The sequence below is a fragment of the Bubalus bubalis genome, chromosome 3 (genome assembly GCF_019923935.1).
Source record: "Bubalus bubalis isolate 160015118507 breed Murrah chromosome 3, NDDB_SH_1, whole genome shotgun sequence".
Lineage (NCBI taxonomy): Eukaryota > Metazoa > Chordata > Mammalia > Artiodactyla > Bovidae > Bubalus > Bubalus bubalis.
In genome coordinates, this window is record NC_059159.1 from 127700640 (window position 1) to 127725698 (window position 25059).

The 25059-nt window shown below is 40.7% G+C and overlaps 1 protein-coding gene across 2 annotated transcripts in view; it reads left to right on the top strand.

The window, feature by feature from the left end:
- The window catches only part of LOC102404051 (contactin-associated protein-like 3), a 237881-nt gene that overhangs the window by 99735 nt on the left and 113087 nt on the right, over nt 1–25059 (top strand). For both annotated transcript variants that reach the window (XM_006069491.4, XM_006069492.4), the window contains exon 4: nt 18461–18608. In XM_006069491.4, the coding sequence (XP_006069553.3) occupies nt 18461–18608 (148 nt within the window). The remainder of the gene's footprint in view (nt 1–18460; nt 18609–25059) is intronic.

The following is a 25059-nucleotide window of genomic DNA, read 5'->3' on the forward strand; positions in this document are numbered from 1 at the left end:
CAAGGAGATCCAACCAGTCCATTGTAAAGGAGATCAGCCCTGGGTGTTCTTTGGAAGGAATGATGCTAAATCTGAAACTCCAATACTTTGGCCACGTCATGCGAAGAGTTGACTCATTGGAAAAGACTCTGATTCTTGGAGGAATTGGGGGCAGGAGGAGAAGGGGACGACAGAGGATGAGATGGCTGGATGGCATCACTGACTTGATAGGCATGAGTCTGAGTGAACTCCGGGAGTTGGTGATGGACAGGGAGGCCTGGCATGCTGCAATTCATGGGGTCGCAAAGAGTCAGACATGACTGAGTGACTGAACTGAACTGAAACTCATGTTGGTATCACTTTAAGTCAACAAAACTTCTTATTGGAAATCTTCCTGCTGCTGTTGCTAAATCGCTTCAGTCATGTCCGACTCTGTACGACCCCATAGATGGCAGCCCACCAGGCTCCGCTGTCCCTGGGATTCTCCAGACAAGAACACTGGAGTGGGTGGAAATCTTCCTAATTCTATACAAATCACCCAATTTGCATATTACTATTTTCAATGTCTACAGCAGGCCACTGGGTTAGTGCTATTATCCCAATAGTCTCAAAATGATCTACACTCAGAGTTAAATACTTCAATTCCTTTAATTTTGTTTATTTAATTACTTGAAGCTGCCAATAGAGTATGCACATCATCCAATACTCATTTGAGGCATTCCTTATAACACTAACTACATTTTATTCTTGTAGGTTACTCTTGAAATATTGGAAGCTAGTTTATTTGTCAAAACTAAATTTGTGCCCATGTATCAAATTACATGTAGTTTTATTTGCAGTGTTCTGGCACTGTTTTCAATAACAATACATTGATTTTAAAAATATGGTCTTAATGGAAATAATTTTTCTTGGCTTTTTAAAAATCTCTTTTAAACCTCTTTGTCCCCCTCCCAAATATGTTTCCAGATGTCTTCTAAAATGTTTTCTTCCTGATCATTTAGAAAGATTGGGAAAGAAAGAATATTGAGAAACTTGGCCTGTGCTTTTGCTGCACAGGAAGGGTGACTTGTCTTTCATCCTGGTGATTTAGTTGCCAAATCATGTCTGATTCTTGTGGTCCCATGGACGGTAGCCCATTAGGCAAGAATACTGAAGTGGGTTGCCATTTCCTTCTCTAGGGGGTCTTCCTGATCCAGGGATTGAACCCAAATTTCTTGTGCCTCCTGCATTGGCAGGTGGGTTCTTTAGCGCCCCCTGGGAAGTCCATCTTTCACCCTAGATTAATATTTCAAGCATGAGGGAAAAAACAGTTAAAAACCTGTAACTTTAGCAATGTGTTTGAAAAATATTTGATAGAATATTAGAGTGGGTTGCCATGTCCTCTCCAGGGGATCTTCCTGACCCAGGGATCAAACCTGCACCTCCTGCATCTCCTGCATTGCAGGTGGATTCTTTTATCCACTGAGTCACCTGGGAAGTCCAGGAAAAGTATGCACTTAATCCATATTTTCAGTTTTGGTTTACAGCCTCTTGGTGGAAGCAAGTCACCAAGCAAAAAAATAAAACAAAAACAAAGCAAAAAGAAGCAGCCATCTCTATGGGTCCTACCACCTTCTTCTGCAGCAAGAGGGAACCTAAGCTGCCTCATAGTGGAGCACAGCTACACCACACAGGAATCTACAGCATCTGGGCCTGGAATAATCCAAAAACCAGGGCCAATGCAGGTATGTGAAATGAAGTCCTATATGGATTAAGTGCATACTTTTCCTGGACTTCCCAGGTGACTTAGTGGATAAAAGAATCCACCTGCAATACAGGAGATGCAGGAGGTGCAGGTTTGATCCCTGGGTCAGGAAGATCCCCTGGAGAGGACATGGCAACCCACTCTAATATTCTTGTGTGGAGAATCTCATGGACAGAGGAGAGTGGAGGGCTACAATTCATGGGATCACAAAGAGTCAGACATGCTGAAGCAACTGAACACACATACACATGTACTTTTCCCAACACATTGACCACAACCTGACATTTTCACGGCAGAATGTATTATATAAATGTCTGGAAAGAAAATGTTTTAAGTGTACTTTAGGTAGATGTTTGCTTAATCAAGCAGAAGCAGAGATTATTTTCTTATTTTCTGGAACATGTTGAGGTAAAAGTATCTACACAAGGGAAAACTTTAGAGTTCCTCTGGTACAAAGCACCCTTCTTTGGATGAACTGAAGTCTCAAGGAGTGAGTAATCAGTCCAGGTCACATATTTGACATCATGAACCAGGTTACTGAATTTTCAGCTCACTTGATAAAACTAAAGTGAAAGGAGGATACTTTCCTCAATTTTATTCATGTATAAATAATGTAGTATTTTGCAGTTCATGAAGATGCTAAAAATAATTAACAAGAACATCTGTTTTAAAGCTATTGAGTACAACTTTTTCATGGTCCAATTATAGGAAATCATTTGAGTATACATTTTTGTGGTCTGTGAGTGTCTGGAAATAACATGGACAAAGTATTATTATTTTGAACAATTATTGGTATTCCCACATTACTCATGAAGAAGCTGAGAGTTGGGAATGTAAAATGTTTTGTCTGTTCATAGTCCAGCAATTAAAAGGGTCGGAATTAGAACTTGGGGATTCCTGTGCACCCTCTTCATCCCAGCAACATCCTACCCCTTACCTCAGGGGTGGCAAAATGCAATTAACATTGTGCTTGAATTATGGATGCCAGAATTCCTAGTGGCACAGAGTAGAGACAGTCTTCATTTATTTCTAATGCATTGAGACCTATTTCTAGAAACAGTGCCTCTCACATCTTGAAATAAAGAATTGATAAAAATCTTTCTTAAGACACAAATACTTCAAACTTAAAATGATGAATGCATTATAGGCATCTTGAAGGTCATTCAACACAGAATTGTGATGACTCACATTACACCAGAGACCTTGGCCCAGCAAGAGCCTCTTACCAATTTTATTTCATGTTTGTTTAGATGCCACTGATGTGATTGCTAAGCAGACTAAATGGGGACTTAGTAGCTTTTCAGAAATATCATCAATTTCTAAATAAATTATTTTGGAAACACTATTGTAGCATGTGAGTGGACCCCAAGCCACAGATTTCAGTCACTTTCATGCATAGTGAAAGCTTGTGGAAATCGAAAACTTTATCAAACAATGTTTGTTCTTAATTGTTGTTGCTGTTCAGTTGTTTAGTTGTGTCCAACTCTTTGTAACCCTGTGGACTGCAGCATGCCATGCTTCCCTGTCCTTTACCAACTCCTGGAGCTTGCTCAAACTCATGTCCATCAAGTCACTGATGCCGTCCAACCATCTCATCCTCTGTCACCCCCTTCTCCTCCTGCCTTCAATCTTTCCAGCATCAGGGTCTTTTCTAATGAATTGGCTCTTGGCATCAGGTTGCCAGAATATTGTAGCTTTAGCATCAGTCTTTCCAATGACTATTCAGGACTGATTTCCTTTAGGGTTAACTGGTTTGATCTTGCAGTCCAAGAGATTCTCAAGAGTCTTATCCAATACCACAATTCAAAAGCATCAGTTCTTCAACACTCAGCCTTCTTTATGGTCCAACTCTCACATATATACATGACTACTGAAAAAACCATAGCCTTGAATAGATGGACCTTTGTGGGAAAATGATGTCTCTGCTTTTTAATATGCTGTCTAGTTTTGTTATAGCTTTTCTTCCAGGGAGCAAGAGTCTTTTAATTTTATGGTTTCAATCACCATCTGCAGTGATTTTGGAGCCCAAGACAATAAATTCTGTCATTGTTTCCACTGTTTCCCCATTTATTTGCCATGAAGTGATGGGTCTGGATGCCATGATCTTCATTTTTTGAATGTTGAGTTTTCAGCCAGCTTTTAAACTTTTCTCTTTCACATTCATCAAGAGGCTCTTTAGCACATCTTCACTTTTCTGCCATAAGGGTGGTGTCATCTGCATATCTGAGGTTATTGATATTTCTTACCTCAATCTTGATTCCAGCTTGTACTTCATCTAGCCTGGCATTTTGCATGATGTACTCTTCATATAAGTTAAATAATCAGGGTGACAATATACAGCCTTGACGTACTCCTTTCCCAGTTTGGAACCGGTCCTTTGTTCCATGTCTGGTTCTAACTGTTGCTTCTTAACCTGCATACAGGTTTCTCAGAGGCAAATAAAGTGGTCTGGTATTCCCATCTCTTTAAGAATTTTTCAGAGTTTGTTGTGATCCACATTGTCAAAGGCTTTAGGGTAGTCAACGAAGCTGAAGTAGATGTTTTTCTGGAATTATCTTGCTTTTTCTATGATCCAGCAGATGTTGGCAATTTGATCTCTGGTTCTTCTGTCTTTTCTAAATCCAACTTGAACATCTGAAAGTTCTTAGTTCACGTACTGTTGAAGCCTAGCTTGGGGAATGTTGCGCATTACTTTGCTAGTGTGAAATGAGTACAATTGTGCAATAATTTAAACATTCTTTGTCTTTGCCTTTCTTTGGGATTGGAATGAAAATTGACCTTTTCCAGTCCTGTGGCCACTGCTGAATTTTCCAAATTTGGTGGCATACTGAGTGCAGCACTTTAATAGCACCATCTTTTAGGATTTAAAATACCTCAGCTGGAATTCCATCACCTCAACAAAATATTCAATTGGAATGCCCTTAAGTTATTGAATATTGAGTCTATATCAAACTAAAGAGTTTCTGGTGATCAATAATGGAAAACATTGTGTTGGCTTTTTAAAAAATTATATGATAACTAACAGGATAATGCTATTAAGAAAATGGTTAGATGATAAGCCTTTTAAATTCCTTACGCTGACTTATAAAAATTCCAGGATAGATAGTCTTGTTCCTTCTTTACACACGGAAATACTGACTCCCACATGGTTACACAGGTAACAAGATGGAGAAAAGATTTTTTTGAAGCCTACTGCCACATGTTCATTCTGCACAGCATTGACTCACCCACTATCGAATCTCTGAACCTACAGTAGGTCTTCTGAGGAAGCACCAGTGGCTGATTTCTCTCTGAGGATTTTCATCCTGTTCACTCAGTTCAGTTTAGTCGCTCAGTTGTGTCCAACCTTTTGTGACCCCATGGACTGCAGCAGGCCAGGCCTCCCTGTCCATGACTAACTCCTGGAGTTTACTCAAACTCATGTCCAGTGAGTCGGTGATGCCATCCAACCATCTCATCCTCTGACATCCCCTTCTCCTCCCACCTTCGCTCTTTCCCAGCATTAGGGTCTTTTTCAATGAGTCAGTTCTTTGCATCAGGTGGTCAAAGTATCAGAGTTTCAGCTTCAGCATCAGTCCTTCCAATGAATATTCAGGACTGATTTCCTTTAGGATAGACTGGTTGGATCTCCTTGCAGTTCAAAGGACTCTGAAGTGTCTTCTCCAACACCACAGTTCAAAAGCAGCAATTCTTCGGCACTCAGCCTTCTTCACAGTCTGGAAGTTCATGGTTCACGTACTGTTGAAGTCTGGCTTGGAGAATGTTGAGCATTACTTTGCTGGTGTGTGAGATGAATGCAATTGTGAGGTAGTTTAAGCATTCTTTGCAATTGCCTTTCTTTGGGTTTGGAATGAAAACTGATCTTTTTCCAGTCCTGTGGCCACTGCTGAGTTTCCAAATTTGCTGGCATATTGAGTGCAGCACTTTCACAGCATCATCTTTTAGTATTTGAAATAGCTCAAACTGGAATTCCATCACCTCCACTAGCTTTGTTCGTAGTGATGCTTCCTAAGGCCCACTTGACTTCACATTCCAGGATGTCTGGCTCTAGGTCAGTGAACATACCATTGTGATTATCTGGGTCGTGAAGATCTTTTTTGTATAGTTCTCTGTATTCTTGCCACTTGTTCTTAATATCATCTGCTTCTGTTTAGGTCCATACCATTTCTGTCCTTAATTGTGCCCATCTTTGCCTGAAGTGTTCCCTTGGTATCTCTAATTTTCTTGAAGAGATCTCTAGTCTTTCCCTTTCTATTGTTTTCCTCTATTTCTTTGCATTAAATGCAGAGGAAGGCTTTCTTATCTCTCCTTGCTATTCTTTGGAATTCTGAATTTAAATGGGTTTATCTTTCCTTTTCTCCTTTGCCTTTTACTTGTCTTTTCATAACTGTAAGGCCTGCTCAGACAATCATTTTTCCTTTCTGTATTTCTTTTTCTTGGGGATGGTCTTGATCACTGCCTCCTGTACAATATCATGAACCTCCATCCATAGTTCTTCAGGCACTCTGTCTATCAGATCTGATCCCTTGAATCTATTTGTCACGTCCACTGTATAGACATAAGGGATTTGATTTAGGTCATACTTGAATGGTCTAGTGATTTTCCCTACTTTCTTCAATTTAAGTCTGAGTTTGGCAATAAGGAGTTTATGATCTGAGCCACAGTCAGCTCCCAGTCTTGTTTTTGCTGACTGAATAAAACTTCCCCATCTTTGGCTGCAAAGAATATAATCAGTCTGATTTCAGTATTGACCATCTAGTGATGCCCATGAGTAGAGTCTTCTCTTCTGTTGTTGGAAGAGGGTGTTTGCTATGACCAGTGTGTTCTCTTTGGCAAAACTCTGTTAGTCTTTGCCCTGCTTCATTCTGTACTCCAAGGCCAAATTTGCCTCTTACTCCAGGTATCTCTTGACTTCCTACTTTTGCATTTCAGTCCACTATAATGAAAAGGACATATTTTTGGGGTGTTAGTTCTAGAAGGTCTTGTAGGTCTTCATAAAACTGTTCAACCTCAGCTTCTTCAGCATTATTGGTCTGGACATAGCCTTGGATTACTGTGGTATTGAATGGTTTGCCTTGGAAATGAACAGAGATCATTCTATCGTTTTTGATATTGCATCCAAGTACTGCCTTTTGGACTCTTTTGTTGACTATAATGGCTACTCCATTTCTTTTAAGGGATTCTTGCCCACAGTAGTAGATATAATGGTCATCTGAGTTAAATTCATCCATTCCAGTCCATTTTAGTTCACTGATTCCTAAAATGTTGATGTTTACTCTAGCCATCTCCTGTTTGACCACTTCCAATTTGCCTTGATTCATGGACCTGACATTCCAGGTTCCTATGCAATATTGCTCTTTATAGCATCAGACTTTACTTTCATCACCAGTCACATCCACAACTGAGTGTTGTGTTTGCTTTGGCTCCATCTTTTTATTCTTTTGGGAGTTATTTCTCCACTGATCTCCAGTAGCATATTGGGCACCTACCAACCTGGGGAGTTCATCTTTTAGTGTCCTATATTTTTGCCCTTTCATACTGTTCATGGGGTTTTCAAGGCAAGAATACTGAAGTGGTTTGCCATTCCCTTCTCCAGTGAACCACATTTTCTCAGAACTCTCCACTATGACCCATCTGTCTTAGGTGGGCCTACATGGCATGGCTTATAGTTTCATTGAGTTAGACAAGGCTGTGGTCCATGTTTTGGTGTTGACCATCTGGTGATGTCCATGTGTAGAGTCTTCTCTTGTGTTGTTGGAAGAGGGTGTTTGTTATGACCAGTGCATTTTCTTGGCAAAACTCTATTAGTCTTTGCCCTGCTTCATTCCGTATTCCAAGGCCAAATTTGCCTGTTACTCCAGGTGTTTCTTGACTTCCTACTTTTGCATTCCAGTCCACTATAATGAAAAGGACATATTTTTGGGGTGTTAGTTCCAGAAGGTCTTGTAGGTCTTCATAGAACTGTTCAGCTTCTTCAGCATTATTGGTCTGGGCATAGACTTGGATTATTGTGGCATTGAATGGTTTGCCTTGGAAATGAACAGAGATCATTCTATCGTTTTTGATATTGCATCCAAGTACTGCCTTTTGGACTCTTTTGTTGACTATAATGGCTACTCCATTTCTTTTAAGGGATTCTTGCCCACAGTAGTAGATATAATGGTCATCTGAGTTAAATTCATCCATTCCAGTCCATTTTAGTTCACTGATTCCTAAAATGTTGATGTTTACTCTAGCCATCTCCTGTTTGACCACTTCCAATTTGCCTTGATTCATGGACCTGACATTCCAGGTTCCTATGCAATATTGCTCTTTACAGCATCAGACTTTACTTTCATCACCAGTCACATCCACAACTGAGTGTTTGCTTTGGCTCCATCTTTTTATTCTTTTGGGAGTTAGTTCTCCACTGATCTCCAGTAGCATATTGGGCACCTACCAACCTGGGGAGTTCATCTTTTAGTGTCCTATATTTTTGCCCTTTCATACTGTTCATGGGGTTTTCAAGGCAAGAATACTGAAGTGGTTTGCCATTCCCTTCTCCAGTGAACCATGTTTTGTCAGAACTCTCCACTATGACCCATCCATTTTAGGTGGGCCTACATAGCATGGCTTATAGTTTCATTGAGTTAGACAAGGCTGTGGTCCATGTGATCAGATTGGTTAGTTTTCTGTGATTGTGGTTTTAAGTCTGTCTGCTCTCTGATGGAGAAGGATAAGAGGCTTATGAAAGCTTCCTGATGGGAGAGACTGACTGAAGGGGAAACTGGGTCTTGTTCTGATGGGCAGGGCCATGCTCAGTAAATTTTAATCCAATTTTCTGTTGAAGGCTGGGGCTATGTCCCCTCCCTGTTATTTGACCTGAGGCCAAACTATGGTGGAGGTAATGAAGATAATGGTGATGAATGCTACACTCAGTGCCCCCAACCCTACAGCAGGCCACTGCCAACCCATGCCTCCACCAGAGACTCCTGGACACTCATGGGCAAGTCTGGGTCAGTCTCTTTTGGTGTCACTGCTCCTTTCCCCTGGGTCTAGTGTGCACAAGATTCTGTTTGTGCCCACCCAGAGTCTGTTTCCCCAGTCCTGTGTGAGTTCCAGTGGCTCTGTGGTGGGTTAATGGTGACCTCCTTCAAGAGGGCTTATTCCATACCCAGGTCTACTGCACCCAGAGTCCTTGCCCCTGCAGCAGGCCACTGCTGACCTATACCTTCACAGGAGACACTCAAACACAGTTCTGTCTCAGTCTCTGTGGGGTCTCTGAGTCCTGGTGCACACAAGGTATGTTTGAGCCCTCTGAGCATCTCTGGTGGTTATGGGGTTTGATTCTAAATGTGATTTCGTCCCTCCTACCATCTTGCTGGGGCTTCTCCTTTGCCTTTGGACGTGGGATATCTCCTCAAAGTCGCTCCAGCACCACACAGCCACTGCTCCAGTGGCTTCCCTGGTAGCTCAGCTGGTAAAGAATCTTATTCCTACAAGCTTCATTTTTTTTTACTTGTTAGAACAAGGCAAGAGTAAACCTTTGTTCCTGACATTCTGTGCTCAGCCTGTGCATTTATGCCTGTTCTGGAAACATGAAAGCAAAATTATATAACGATAGATTATGCCACATTTAAAAAAGAATAAATGTCAGCTTATGTCTTCTTTGGAGAAATGTCTATTTAGTTCTTTGGCCCATTTTTGATTGGGTCATTTATTTTTCTGGAATTGAGCTGTAGGAGTTGCTTGCATATTTTTGAGATTAGTTGTTTGTCAGTTGCTTCATTTGCTATTATTTTCTCCCATTCTGAAAGCTGTCCTTCACCTTGCTTATAGTTTCCTTTGTTGTGCAAAAGCTTTTAAGTTTAATTAGGTCCCATTTGTTTATTTTTGCTTTTATTTCCAATATTCTGGGAGGTGGGTCATAGAGGATCCTGCTGTGATGTATGTCGGAGAGTGTTTTGCCTATGTTCTCCTCTAGGAATTTTATAGTTTCTGGTCTTACGTTTAGATCTTTAATCCATTTTGAGTTTATTTTTGTGTATGGTGTTAGAAAGTATTCTAGTTTCATTCTTTTACAAGTGGTTGACCAGTTTTCCCAGTATCACTTGTTAAAGAGATTGTCTTTAATCCATTGTATATTCTTGCCTCCTTTGTCAAAGATAAGGTGTCCATATGTGCGTTGATTTATCTCTGGGCTTTCTATTTTGTTCCATTGATCTATATTTCTGTCTTTGTGCCAGTACCATACTGTTTTGATGACTGTGGCTTTGTAGTAGAGCCTGAAGTCAGGCAGGTTGATTCCTCCAGTTCCATTCTTCTTACTCAAGATTGCTTTGGCTATTCGAGGTTTTTTGTATTTCCATACAAATTGTGAAATTATTTGTTGTAGCTCTGTGAAGAATACCCTTGGTAGCTTGATAGGGATTGCATCGAATCTGTAAATGCTTTGGGTAGTATACTCATTTTCACTATATTGATTCTTCCAATCCATGAACATGGTATATTTCTCCATCTATTAGTGTCCTCTTTGATTTCTTCCACCAGTGTTTTATAGTTTTCTATATATAGGTCTTTAGTTTCTTTAGGTAGATATATTCCTAAGAATTTTATTCTTTTCGTTGCAATGGTGATGCAAAGATGCTCAACATCACTCATTATCAGAGAAATGCAAATCAAAAGCACTATGAGGTACCATGTCATGCCAGTCAGAATGGCTGCAATCCAAAAGTCTACAAGTAATACATGCTGGAGAGGGTGTGGAGAAAAGGGAACCCTCTTACACTGTTGGTGGGAATGCAAACTAGTACAGCCACTATGGAGAACAGTGTGGAGAGTCCTTAAAAAACTGGAAATAGAACTGCCTTATGATCCAGCAATCCCACTGCTAGGCATACACACCGAGGAAACCAGAATTGAAAGAGACACGTGTACCCCAATGTTCATCGCAGCACTGTTTATAATAGCCAGGACATGGAAGCAACCTAGATGTCCATCAGCAGATGAATGGATAAGACAGCTGTGGTACATATACACAATGGAGTATTACTCAGCCATTAAAAAGAATACATTTGAATCAGTTCTAATGAGGTGGATGAAACTGGAGCCTATTATACAGAGTGAAGTAAGCCAGAAAGAAAAACACCAATAGAGTATACTAACGCATATATATGGAATTTAGAAATATGGTAGCAATAATCCTGTATGCGAGACAGCAAAAGAGACACTGATGTATAGAACAGTCTTTTGGACTCTGTGGGAGAGGGAGAGAGTGGGATGATTTGGGAGAATGGCATTGAAACATGCATAATATCATGTATGAAACGAGTCACCAGTCCAGGTTCAATGCACGATACTGGATGCTTGGGGCTGGTGCACAGTGACGACCCGGGGGGATGGTATGGGGAGGGAAGAGGGAGGAGGGTTCAGGATGGGGAACACATGTATACCTGTGGCGGATTCATTTTGATGTATGGCAAAACCAATACAATATTGTAAAGTTAAAAAAAAAAGTCAGCTTAGTAAAAAATATGAGATCATTTCAGTAATAAACCCTAGATGTCAGAGTGGGGTGTTACTAGAGATATGCTCTACTCCAAATTAATTCACTTAAATTTCTGTATCTTTAAGAAATGTATCATTTATTTATTTTCAAAGGAACTATTAATAGTTCTATATAAGACAAAATAATGTAATTTCTTAAAATTAGAATAATTTATGATAATCCCATGGGTACAGGTATGTATGTGCTGTGCTTAGTCACTCAGTCATGTCTGACTCTTTGTGACCATAGCCCACCAGGCTCCTTTGTCCATGAAAATTCTTCAGGCAAGAATATTGGAGTGGGTTGCCATTCCCTCCTCCTGGGGATTTTTCCAAACCAGGGATAGAACCCAGGTCTCCTGCATTGCAGGCAGATTCTTTACCATCTGAGCCACCAGGGAAGCCTACAAATACTGGAGTGTGTAGCCTATCCCTTCTCCAGGGGATCTTCCACACCCAGGAATCGAACCAGGGTCTCTTGCATTGCAGGCAGATTCTTTACCAGCTGAGCTACCAGGGAAGCCCACATGTATGTATACATATATACATGCATACTATTCAAATATTGATTAGGATTAAAATCACGTATAGTGAATGTTTTGTATGCAGATCGCAGAAACTGTAAACAGTAAGTTCTTACGCTCCTCTATTCATAGACTATTAGCATTGGTTATTCTCACTTGAAGTATTTCTCAAAAGAGTATTCTGTCTTAAATTTCAATAAAACAAAAAGAGAAATCCCTTTTGTTTTAGAACATTATCATCATACCAATCTGAAATACAGCTTGTATTCAATAAACAGAGTACTTCAGAAAGAAGTAATAATGTATAAGGAAAATTTTAAAAATAAAATATCATTCCTAGCAAATAATTTGATTTCCTAGCTATGCTAAAATAAATATCAACTTTACTTCTTAGCTTCAATTATAATGTTGGAATTACAGTGAATGTAGAAAGTGATGTTCCTTTCCAGTTTACCTGGATGTCATAGATATTATTGGAGTAGGAAATGGCAACCTACTCCAGTATTCTTGCCTGGAACATTCCATGGACTGAAGAGCCAGGCTTCAGCAATACATGAACCATGAACTTCCAGATGTTCAAGCTGGTTTTAGAAAAGGCAGGGGAAGCAGAGATAAAATTGCCAACATCTGCTGGATCATGAAAAAAGCAAGAGAGTTCTAGAAAAACATCTATTTCTGCTTTATTGATTATGCTAAAGCCTTTGACTTTATTGTGTGGATCACAATAAACTGTGGAAAATTCTGAAAGAGTTGGGAATACCAGACCACCTGACCTGCCTCTTGAGAAACCTATATTCAGCTCAGGAAGCAACAGTTAGAACTGGACATGGAACAACAGACTGATTCCAAATAGGAAAAGGAGCACATCAAGGCTGTATATAGTCACCCTGCTTATTTAACTTATATGCAGAGTACATCATGAGAAACGCTGGGCTGGTGGAAGCACAAGCTGGAATCAAGATTGCCAGCAGAAATATCAATAGCCTCAGATATGCAATGACACCAACTTTATGGCAGAAAGTGAAGAGGAACTAAAAAGCCTCTTGATGAAAATGAAAGAGCAGAGTGAAAAAGTTGGCTTAAAGCTCAATATTCAGAAAACGAAGATCATGACATATGGTCCCATCACTTCATGGGAAATAGATGGGGAAACAGTGGAAACAGTGTCAGACTTTATTTTTCTGGCCTACAAAATCACTGCAGATGGTGATTGCAGCCATGAAATTAAAAGACACTTACTCCTTGGAAGGAAAATTCTGACCAACGTAGACAGCATATTCAAAAGCAGAGACATTACTTTGCCAACAAAGGTCCATCTAGTCAAGGCTATGGTTTTTCCAGTAGTCATGTATGGATGTGAGAGTTGGACTGTGAAGAAGGCTGAGCGCTGAAGAATTGATGCTTTTGAACTGTAGTGTTGGAGAAGACTCTTGAGAGTCCCTTGGACTGCAAGGAGATCCAACCAGTCCATTCTAAAGGAGATCAGCCCTGGGTGTTCTTTGGAAGGAATGATGCTAAAGCTGAAACTCCAGTATTTCGGCCACCTCATGCCAAGAGTTGACTCATTGGAAAAGACTCTGATGCTGGGAGAGATTGGGGGCAGGAGGAGAAGGGGACGACAGAGGATGAGATGGCTGGATGGCATCACCAACTCAATGGACATGAGTTTGAGTGAACTCCAGGAGTTGGTGATGGACAGGGAGACCTGGCGTGCTGCAATTCATGGGGTCGCAGAGTCGGATACGACTGAGTGACTGAACTGAACTGAACTGAAGAGCCTGAGGGGCTACAGTCCATGGAGTCATGAATAGTTGGACACGACTGAACACACACATGCAAGTGCTTGGATGTTGAACCTTAGATAAAATATTAAGAACAGCTTTCGGAGTCTGACAGGTAAGCTGTCTCTGCCAGATGCAACAATGATAACCCAATATCAGCCATGGCCATAGTACTTGCAGCCATGACTTTTGGAACGTTTACTTATAGGTAGTCAGTGAGTGGCTTACATTTAAGATATTTTTCTCAATTAGTACTCCAAACTTTAGAGTACATTTTATCAAACTGGTTTTGTAGACAAAAGAACTGTGACTTGCAACAGACAATATCAGCTTAGTGCCACTGGAAAAACCATAGCCTTGACTACATGGATCTTTGTTGGCAAAGTAATGTCTCTGCTTTTGAATATGCTATCTAGGTTGGTCATAACTTTCCTTCCAAGGAGTAAGCGTCTTTTAATTTCATGGCTGCAGTCACCATCTGCAGTGATTTTGGATTTAGGTCTTTTTAAAAATACATATATGTTTATTTTTGATTGAAGTATAATTGGTTTACAGTATTGTATTGGTTTCTGCCAAACATCAACATGGTTTGAGTTCTCTGAGTCATACAGCAAATTCTCATTGGCTGTCTGTTTTATATATGGTAATATATATTTGCAAGTTACTCTCTCCAAACATCCCACCCCCCACTGTGTCTATAAGTCTGTTCTCTATGACCAACCTAGATAGCATATTGAAAAGCAGAGATGTTACTTTGCCAACAAAGGTCCGTCTAGTCAAGGCTATGGTTTTTCCAGTAGTCATGTATGGATGTGAGAGTTGGACTGTGAAGAAAGCTTGAGTGCTGAAGAATTGATGCTTTTGAACTGTGGTGTTGGAGAAGACTCTTGAGAGTCCCTTGGACTGCAAGGAGATCCAACCAGTTCATTCTAAAGGAGATCAGCCCTGGGTGTTCTTTGGAACACTGAAACTCCAGTACTTTGGCCACCTCATGCAAAGAGTTGACTCATTGGAAAAGACTCTGATGCTGGGAGGGATTGGGGGCAGGAGGAGAAGGGGATGACAGAGGATGAGATGGCTGGATGGCATCACTGACTCGATGGATGTGAGTCTGAGTGAACTCCAGGAGTTGGTGATGGACAGGGAGGCCTGGCGTGCTGCGATTCATGGGGTCACAAAGAGTCAGACACGACTGAGAGACAGAACTGAACTGAAACTCCCCAATGGCTTTCAGGGGAAGATTTTTAAAGATAGGTAAGGAAAGGGGGTTTGTGAGGTATGTGATCAGCTCATGGACATTCTTCTGATTGGTTGGTGATGAGATAATCACAAGTCAACATCATCAACTTCTGATTCCAACCCATCTGGGATCTATGTGCTTACGGCAGCACACAGTTAACTTCTTGCCCCTAGTGGAGGTTTTTATATTTTCAAAACAGCTCAAAGGACATGGCTCAAAATAATATCTATAGCCCTTGAGGAGCTACTAAAGGTCTTTAACTTTAATAGCTAAAGGCCTTTAACTTTAATAGCTAAACTTATTATTTTGCTTTATTTCTTTTTTTTTTTTTTGCATTTTTTCACTTCTATGATTAAATTTACTCTTTGGAACTCAGGGAAGGCCTAGGAAGCTAAAGTTTCTCTATAGATAGGAGACAAGTGGAGGGCATGGTGCAGGGGAGTCTCTTCCAGGAAGGTCCCATGTGATCCTGCTTGGTTTCACATGGTTTCTCTTTGAAGGCAGAGACAAAAGGAATTCTTTACAGATGACTTGTGATGCTCTTTCAGATTGTCATGAAACTTCAGGACAGAGATTGATGTACAGTTGTTAATGTACCAAGATTTGCAAGATGGCAGAGGTGAGAGGGAAGTAGATTCTATAATATGAGGCAGCTAGATTCATTTCATCTGGAACCCACCCATTATTTTTTAAAGTACAGTAAACTCTGGGGCTTCCCCAGGGGCTTAGTGGTAAAGAATTCACTTGCAATCCAGGAGCCGCATGAAATGTAGGTTTGATCTCTGGGTTGGGAAGATCCTTTGGAGAATAAAATGGCAGCCCACTCCAGTATTCTTGTCTGTAGAGACCCATGGACAGAAGAGCCTATAGGGGCTACAGTCCATGGGGCTGCAAAGAGTCAGACATGACTGAAGCGACTTAGCATGAGCTCACGTACAATAAACTCTGGGCTTACCAGGTGGGAAGCCTGGGAAATAGTAAAGAATCCACCTTCCAAGCAGGAGATGTGGATCTAATCCCTGGGTCAGGAAGATCCCCTGAAGAAGGAAATGGCAACCCACTCCAGTATTCTTGTCTGTAGAGTCCCATGGACAGAAGAGCCTACAGGGGCTACAGTCCATGGGGCCTCAAAGAGTCAGACACAACTGAAGTGACTTAGCATGAACTCACATACAATAAACTCTGGGCCAAAGCCTTTGACTGTGTGGATCACATTAAACTGTGGAAAATTATTCAAGAGATGGGAATACCAGACCACCTGATCTGCCTCTTGAGAAATTTGTATGCAGGTCAGGAAGAAACAGTTAGAACTGGACATGGAACAACAGACTGGTTCCAAATAGAAAAAGGAGTTTGTCAAGGCTGTATATTGTCACCCTGTTTATTTAACTTATATGCAGAGTACATCATGAGAAACGCTGGACTGGAAGAAGCACAAGCTGGAATCAAGATTGCCAGGAGAAATATCAATCACCTCAGATATGCAGATGACACCACCCTTATGGCAGAAAGTGAAGAGGAACTCAAAAGCCTCGTGATGCAAGTTAAAGTGGAGAGTGAAAAAGTTGGCTTAAAGCTCAACATTCAGAAAACGAAGATCATGGCATCTGGTCCCACCACTTCATGGGAAATAGATGGGGAAACAGTGTCAGACTTTATTTTTCTGGGCTCCAAAATCACTATAGGTGGTGACTGCAGCCATGAAATTAAAAGACGCTTACTCCTTGGAAGGAAAGTTATGACCGACCTAGATAGCATATTCAAAAGCAGAGACATTACTTTGCCAACAAAGGTCCGTCTAGTCAAGGCTATGGTTTTTTCCTGTGGTCATGTATGGATGTGAGAGTTGGACTGTGACGAAGGCTGAGCGCCGAAGAATTGATGCTTTTGAACTGTGGTGTTGGAGAAGACTCTTGAGAGTCCCTTGGACTGCAAGGAGATCCAACCAGTCCATTCTGAAGGAGATCAGCGCTGGGATTTCTTTGGAAGGAATGATGCTGAAGCTGAAACTCCAGTACTTTGGCCACCTCATGCGAAGTGTTGACTCATTGGAAAAGACTCTGATGCTGGGAGGGATTGGGGGCAGGAGGAGAAGGGGATGACAGAGGATGAGATGGCTGGATGGCATCACTGACTCGATGAACATGAGTCTGAGTGAACTCCAGGAGTTGGTGAGGGACAGGGAGGCCTGGCGTGCTGCGATTCATGCGGTGACAAAGAGTCAGACACGACTGAACGACTGATCTGATCTGATCTGATCTGACCAGGTGGGAAGCCTGGGAAATGGTAAAGAATCCACCTGCCAAGCAGGAGAAGTGGATTTAATCCCTGGGTCAGGAAGATCCCCTGAGGAAGGAAATGGCAACCCACTTCAGTATTCTTGCCTGGGAAATCCCATGGACAGTGGAGCCTGGCAGGCTACAGTCCATGGGGTTGCAAAGAACCAGGTGCAACTAAGTGACTAAACAACAGAACAGTAAACACTATTAAATAGAGGTTTGCCAGGATGACTGGAGAAGTTGCATTGGAATGCACTTCCTGTGTGTTGGAGTTTATGCTGTGTTTATGCAAGCTTTCTCACCTACATATAAGTCTTTTTAAAATGAATAAGTCATTAGTAACATATCTGTAATTGATGTATATGTCTACAACAATACCATCCATTTTTTTGATTTCCCTAGTTTCTGATATTTACATTAAAAACAACACCATGAAAAAGAAGTCATACTGCTTATAACAAGTTTCTTTGCTCTCATGCTGACCCCTTCTAGCATGAAGCCAGATGCCCAAGTTGAGAAATCACACCTCTTATCTTGTGGCAGGTGGCGTTGGTGTGTTTCCCCAAGCACCTTCTAAATGCTGATAACTTGGGGCAACCTGACAAAGCACAGTGAACACAGATCAAAATTTGAATCCCCATGATCTTGTCCTGGCCACAGTGGAGAATAGCTGTCCTGCCTGCATAGACTCTTCATTTCCTTAGGCTTGAGTTTTGCATTGGTGGTTCAGCAGTGAAGAATCTGCCTACAGTGCAGGAAATGCAGGTTCAATCCCTGGATTGGAAAGATCCCCTGGAGGAGGGCATGCCAACCCACTCCAGTATTCTTGCCTGGGAAATCCCATGGACAGAGAAACCTGGCAGGCTACAGTCCCTGGGGTTGCAAAGAGTCAGACATGTCTAAGTAACTAACATTTTTGCATTTATAAGTTAAGGGTTTTGAACTAGAACACTGGTCAGATCCCCCCCACCTCTCAAGTTTTAGGGTCAAGGATTCTTTTTGTACATCCTGGAAGCTGACATTGTGCTTGTTTGTCCTGAAAGTGAGGTTGTGTGTCTTGACTACTTGGAGATTAGGAAATGATTTAGGTGGGGGCTGAGCCACTTTCTAAAAGCAAGTCTTGGAAAGCAGCAGTTTTATAGCCAGTTTAATGGTGCCATTGAAGCTTAAACTACCCTACAAACAAGGAAAGTTTAGATGATGATGACTAATCCAGGCATTGAAGAGAGATTGTCACATGCCTCAAATATTAGCAGAGTTGCTCTAAAGCAGCCATGAATTTGCATACTAACAAAGTGAAGCATTGTTTGCCATTATTAGCCTGTGAGGTGAGAGCAGGAAGATGGTATTATGCAGACACATTGATTCCTTTCTGTGTTTTCTCTCAGGGTTTTCCAGGAAACACAAATGCAGACAGTGTGGTACACTACAGACTCCAGCCTACCTTCGAAGCCAGATTCCTGCGCTTCCTCCCCTTAACCTGGAACCCCAAAGGCAGGATTGGGATGCGGATTGAAGTGTATGGATGTGCCTACAGTAAGTGGCGTTTATTCCTCAAATGAAGTTTTTGGTGGAGTGTTGTGTTCTAAACACTAAATTGAAAACGGAACTTGACTTTTCAGCTTTTTAAATATCTGTGCAGGCAGAGCTGATTTTATGGAAAGTCTTAATAATATTACAGTTATTTTAAGGTTGAATTCGGAGGAGGACCCGAAATGAGCTTTAAAATCTTAGATTGTCAGAGGTTAGCCGAATACCTGTTATATAGCAGGCACTTCATAAAATAAACAAAGCTCAAATTAAGAGCAGTTATATTTATTGTGATTGATGGAATGATCCTCCTGTGGGAGAACAGGTAAGAACAGATGTCCCCATGTTCCCTGGTCCCCATGGTGACTCACTTTTCTCTGTACTTGCGTCACTGTGGAAACTTCTTTTGAACATCAATTATGTTTTATGGCTTCCGGCTTTTCCCCACTGACAATAAAAATAAAGATGCTGGCAGTCAATTTGAGCATAAAGACAAGCATAAAAGCATTCCATGAAATACATGGGGGATCAAATCTACAGCTGCCATTTTGAAGGTCTAGAATATTCTGGTATTTTGTAAGTGAACACAAAAATGAAAAAATTAATTTAAAATATAATCTTCTAGAAAACTGGAAGAATGACCTGAAGAATAAGTTGGTTGGGAACATCTTGGGGTTTTTGTCACACTTCATTCTGTCCCTGATCAAAGGATTAACTTTGTAGAGAAGTGTAACCATAAGATATACCATACACAGGATATTTAATATGTCAGATCCTACCCCCTGCAACATTTTCTCCTTCAACTCCCACTCTAACCAAATGAATTCAGTATAGTAGTAACCTCACTGCTTCAGAAAAGAAAGAAACCAAACCTTTGAGAAATTAGATGTTTGCGAGAGCTATTACATATTGGATCTAAGATTTAAAACTGTCTTTTTTCCTCATTTTGTATTCACGACTACCATTCTATTCAGACATTGATTTCTTTATTCCCTCACTGGTCATATATGAATTTATCTGCAGAGAACTGAGTTGTATGTAGAGGATGCTTTTGAGATTATTTATTTCTTTGTCAGGAGTTTGTGAGAAGTCATAAAATCATACAAAGCAAATATATTTTAACATGATGATGGGGCATGGGGAATAGAGGGGTTGGGTTGGAAAAGGAAACTTTTTCAAAACAATTCAGTTTTCAAAATAAAGGTCATGGGCAGTGAGACGGGGGTAGGGATGGTGCTTGTTAGACAAAACCACATATATAAACTGGGGGAGTAGGAATTTAGTGTTCCTGTGGTGCGGAGATGGGCGTGGGCATGAGTTGTTGAACAGCGGAGATGTCAGTTCCACTTTGATAACCCCCATAGACAATGGAGATGATGGCATCTGGTCCCACCACTTCATGGGAAATAGATGGGGAAACAGTGTCAGATTTTCTTTTTCTGGGCTCCAAAATCACTACAGATGGTGATTGCAGCCATGAAATTAAAAGACACTTACTCCTTGGAAGGAAAGTTATGACCAACCTAGATAGCATATTCAAAAGCAGAGACATTACTTTGCCAACAAAGGTCTGGCTAGTCAAGGCTATGGTTTTTCCTGTGATCATGTATGGATGTGAGAGTTCGACTGTGACGAAGGCTGAGCGCCGAAGAATTGATGCTTTTGAACTGTGGTGTTGGAGAAGACTCTTGAGAGTCCCTTGGACTGTAAGGAGATGCAACCAGTCCATTCTGAAGGAGATCAGCCCTGGGATTTCTTTGGAAGGACTGATGCTAAAGCTGAAACTCCAGTACTTTGGCCACCTCATGCGAAGAGTTGATTCATTGGAAAAGACCCTGATGCTGGGAGGGATTGGGGGCAGGAGGAGAAGGGGATGACAGAGGATGAGATGGCTGGATAGCATCACTGACTCAATGGATGTGAGTCTGAGTGAACTCTGGGAGTTGGTGAGGGACAGGGAGGCCTGGCATGCTGCAATTCATGGGATCACAAAGAGTCGGACATGACTGAGCAACTGATCTGATCTGATCTGATCTGATAGAGAATGGGTGGTTCTGGAGCTGAGGCTCACCCAAGCCACCCATCCCACATTCAAGCGTCACCTTCAGCCTCTGTTTCATACCCCTTCCTAATGGCATGTTCTACTCTGGCTCTGCTTCCTAACCCCACCTCAGCTCTCTAGTGTTTATGAGTCCGTGGACCATTCAGCACAGATGGTGCTGGGTTGCCATCAACCTATTTTCCCTCTTTCTGTTGATCATTTCCTTCCATCCTTTTGGTTCTGGGGTCTGTCAGTGTGCTCACTGCTGTGATGGCTAGGATGCCTGATGTTTAGAGTTTCTCTTTGATCCCATGAAATTAATGTCTCCTTCTCCCATTACTCTGGAAGCAACTTCAGGTTTACTGACTTCAAAGCAGAACATGCTCTTTGATGGGGATTTGCTGTTAGCTTGATGTTCTTGGTGAAGAGATACTACTCCAGTTTCTTGGGTTAGAGGTCAGTACCAGGAAGATCAAAGCTGCGTGTCTGGTGCCTGGAAGGGCCAATTGACTGTACAGCTGTCACGGAACCCATGTGCATCCTAAATTCAGCAAACATGAACTGTTGGGCATAAGGGACTCCTAGCATAAAAATGCAAACAGGAAATAATCATCACTTGTAAAACAACACAAAATATATTTCTCAATATTAGTGGCTCTGTTTGTCTTCATTCTTATTATTAATAATGATTCAAGTGTAGCACTTTGCATTTTTATTTTTGGCAGTAATTTAATCTGATTTGGTTTATAGCTCAAAGTGATAATTATTATCTTTTTTCATGTGTACTTCCTCTGCCCTGTTGTTAGTGAGAGAATGTCCAGATTGCTTATCTCTTTTTAGTGTCATCTTTTTACATTCCATTTACAATGATATTTACTATTCCTATAAACACTGAATATCTTCATGGCTTCTTGGGTTGGCATATATATTTTCACTAACTGAAAAGCCTTTCCCCCATCTCTAGAGTAAAAGTGGAAAGTGGCAGGTCTTCTTAGAGTCCCTACTGACCTACACACCAAGGCCAGGATCTAGTATAGGACTCTTCACTTTCCCCTACCCCTCCCCTCTCTAGCATTCCCATCCATTCAAAGTTAACATTTCTTATGTACTTGTTCTAGGCTATCTATTCTACTCAAAATTGCTCTCTGAGCTTTCATCCCATTTCATAAATTTTCAGCAACATTTACATACAGTCTGATCAATTCCAACTTGACATCCTTGACACAGGTCTATGAAGCCCCAGACATCTGCTCAGTTGCTTCAGTCATGTCCGACTCTGTGCAACCCCATAGACTGCAGCCCACCAGGATCCCCCGTCCCTGGGATCCTCCAGGCAAGAACACTGGAGTGGGTTGCCATTTCCTTCTCCAATGCATGAAAGTGAAAAGTGAAAGTAAAGTTGCTCAGTCGTGTCCAACTCTTAGCGACCCCATGGACCGTAGCCCACCAGGCTCCTCCATCCATGGGAGTTTCCAGGCAAGAGTACTGGAGTGGGTTGCCATTGCCTTCTCCGCAGACATCTAGATAATTCTCTGCAGTTTCACCATCATTTCTTTAATGAGGTTGTTAGTCATCTTTTGATTCTTTTCTGCCGTTTACTTTGACTCCACATGTTCATATTCAGTGTCATTCTCAAGTGTTCCCTCATCATATTGTGTTGTATTAGCCCCACAGTTGTAATGAAATTTTATATTCATCACTGTGTTTATTGTTGGAGTGAGAGAGGGAAGAAAGGAAGAGAGGAGAGGAGGGGAGAAGAAATGAGGGACATAGTTCATAAATTCAGAAATGTAGACTAGATAGGCACAGAATGGGGACCCCCATTGGGGTCTACAGTCATCCAAGTGGCACTTCCGTCCTGTGTCAAATCATGCATTGAAAATCAAATGGGTTAAGAGGGAAGAGAAGAAGGGACTAGAACATGTACTTGCCTGTTTTAAAACCTTGTGTTTATTTTACTTAAAAAAATACATTGATTGTTGCAGTGAAAAATGTTCTTTGTAACAACAGCACCATGTGTCAATGTTTATAAACCTGTTCCTAATGTTTTATAAAAATAAAGAATGTTTATTTTGTAATATTTAGGGAGAATGTTGAGAGAAAAGTCTGCATATGGAACTTCCTTCTGTTAAGTACTGATTCTACTCGAAGTAGATTTCAGTTTCGAAAATGCATTAATAGGAATAGAGGAACATAGGATGAAAGGATAAGTAGTCACCATGACAAATAAAAACTCCGGAAGTTAATAATGATCTTTAGTCATATGAGAGAATGCTGATCTGTATTATCCATTACAATTATGGAAAAAGTAGAAAATATTCAAACTAGATTAGAGAAAGTATTAGTTCAATACATGTTTATAAAACTTTTACCCCATGCAAGCCACCCTGCTGAATAAAGTGAATAAGGCACAATCTTTGTCCCCCAGATACTAAGGAGTGAGTAGAGGTGAAGGGAATTGCCTATTCTTTGTAGATCAAATAAATTTGGGCATGGATTTCTCATTCTCAATTTGTGTCCAAGTATAAAGATTCCCTGGAGAAGGGAAAGGCTACCCACTCCAGTATTCTGGCCTAGAGAATTCCATGGACTGCATAGCCCATGGGGTCTCAAAGAGTCAGACATGACTGAGCAACTTTCACTTCACATAAATAGAAGATGGGGCTTCCCTATTGCCTTAGTGGTAAAAAATCTGCCTGCGATGCCAGAGATGCAGGTTTGATCTTTGAATCAGGAAGGGCCCCTGGAGAAGGAAATGGCAACCCACTCTAGTATTCTTGCCTGGAGAATCCCATGGACAGGGGAACCAGGAGAGGTACAGTCCATTGGGTGGCAAAGAGTCAGACATGACTGAAGTGACTTACTACTAACAATAATGATGTAGCCCATGCCCATTGTGGACTAGACATGTCTCAGACATTGCTATACATACTGTATAGATAAGTTTTTTAGTAACAATATAATTAGTGTTGTGTGGGAGAGACTTCTTTATCCTTTTACAGGTGAGGAAACTGAGGCACAGAGAGGTTGAGTAAGTTTTCCACTATGGAACCAATATTCAAATCCTTACAGGACAACTTCACAGATTCTTTCTATGAGCAACTGTTCTGTGTTATGAAGGGCTGTTTGTGGGACCAGATCCAGAGGCTCTAAATATATCAGCACTAACTTATTCTCCCTGCTGATAAAATGGCAAGCATGTGTGGGTTTTCTTTAATAATATTGTTACTGATGCATTTATCAAAATATAGCCTCAGTTAATAAAGCAAATGTTTATAACATGTGACATTGGAAAACTACTTCCTATTTTCAGCTAAATATTACATTTCCCCTACTCTTTTTGGAATGTAGGTTCTGTACTCTTACAATAGAGGAAACTATTGTTTTCTATTTCAACACATAATGAGTGACTTCTGTGTCAAGTACCCCAATTGTTTAAATAATTGAATTGCATACAAAAGCATTTTATAAATATGAGGATTTCTTGTAAAAGTTAAGTATGATGCCAATTGATAATTTAATGCACTATTTTGGTGTTTTCATTCAAATAAATATAGTGGATTATTTGTATTAGTTGTGGGCATATAACATTTGATTTGCTCTTATAGGAGTACAATGGCAAAAATTTTATGCTTAGGGGACTGGTGGAAACAAGTTCATCTTAGCATTCATTACCAGTAAGCCCTGAGATGTGAAAGTTGGCTTCTGCAGGTCATGGCATGATTGATGATTTGAAGCTAAAGACAGCCTCTACTTAGTGGAGATTAAACTCAAGGAGGATCACCAAGGGTTCTCCCCCATTCATATTGGGAGAGCTCATTGCTGCTGACTTACTGAACAAAATGCTCTCTATCCCAAAATATGACTATCTTTAAAATTTTTACATTTAGCTTTTACAAATCATGTTTCAGTATTTAGTGCTAAAATTTAAAATATACATATATATTGACTTGCCAATTTGTTTTCAAATATCCAGATTAGTTTATGAACACTTGGTAGTGAATGATATTTTATAAAATAGATTCTGTTCAATGAGGCTTATTATAACTGAGTTTCCAATCTAAATATTCTATGTGATCATGTGTATTCTTATTTGTTGTGTGGGCTTACCTGGAGGGCTTCTTGGTTAACACTGCAGCCCAGTTTTTGAACCATGGTTGGCAACTTTCCAATGCCTATGTGTAAATTTTGTATGAAGAGTATTTATTGTGTGATAGTTTGATACCTAGATGATCTTGATTCTTTGCATTCTTTCTTTCCAAACACTTTCACCAGAGAAGTCTTTGTTTCTCCTATCTCCATCCTGAGCTCTAAAAGATTTCCTTGTCACTGTAGTTTCCTAGCAACTCACAGTAAGACATTGGATATTACAGGTGCGATCTGTTTTTCCTGATAGTAGAAATGAGAAAGTGAGGG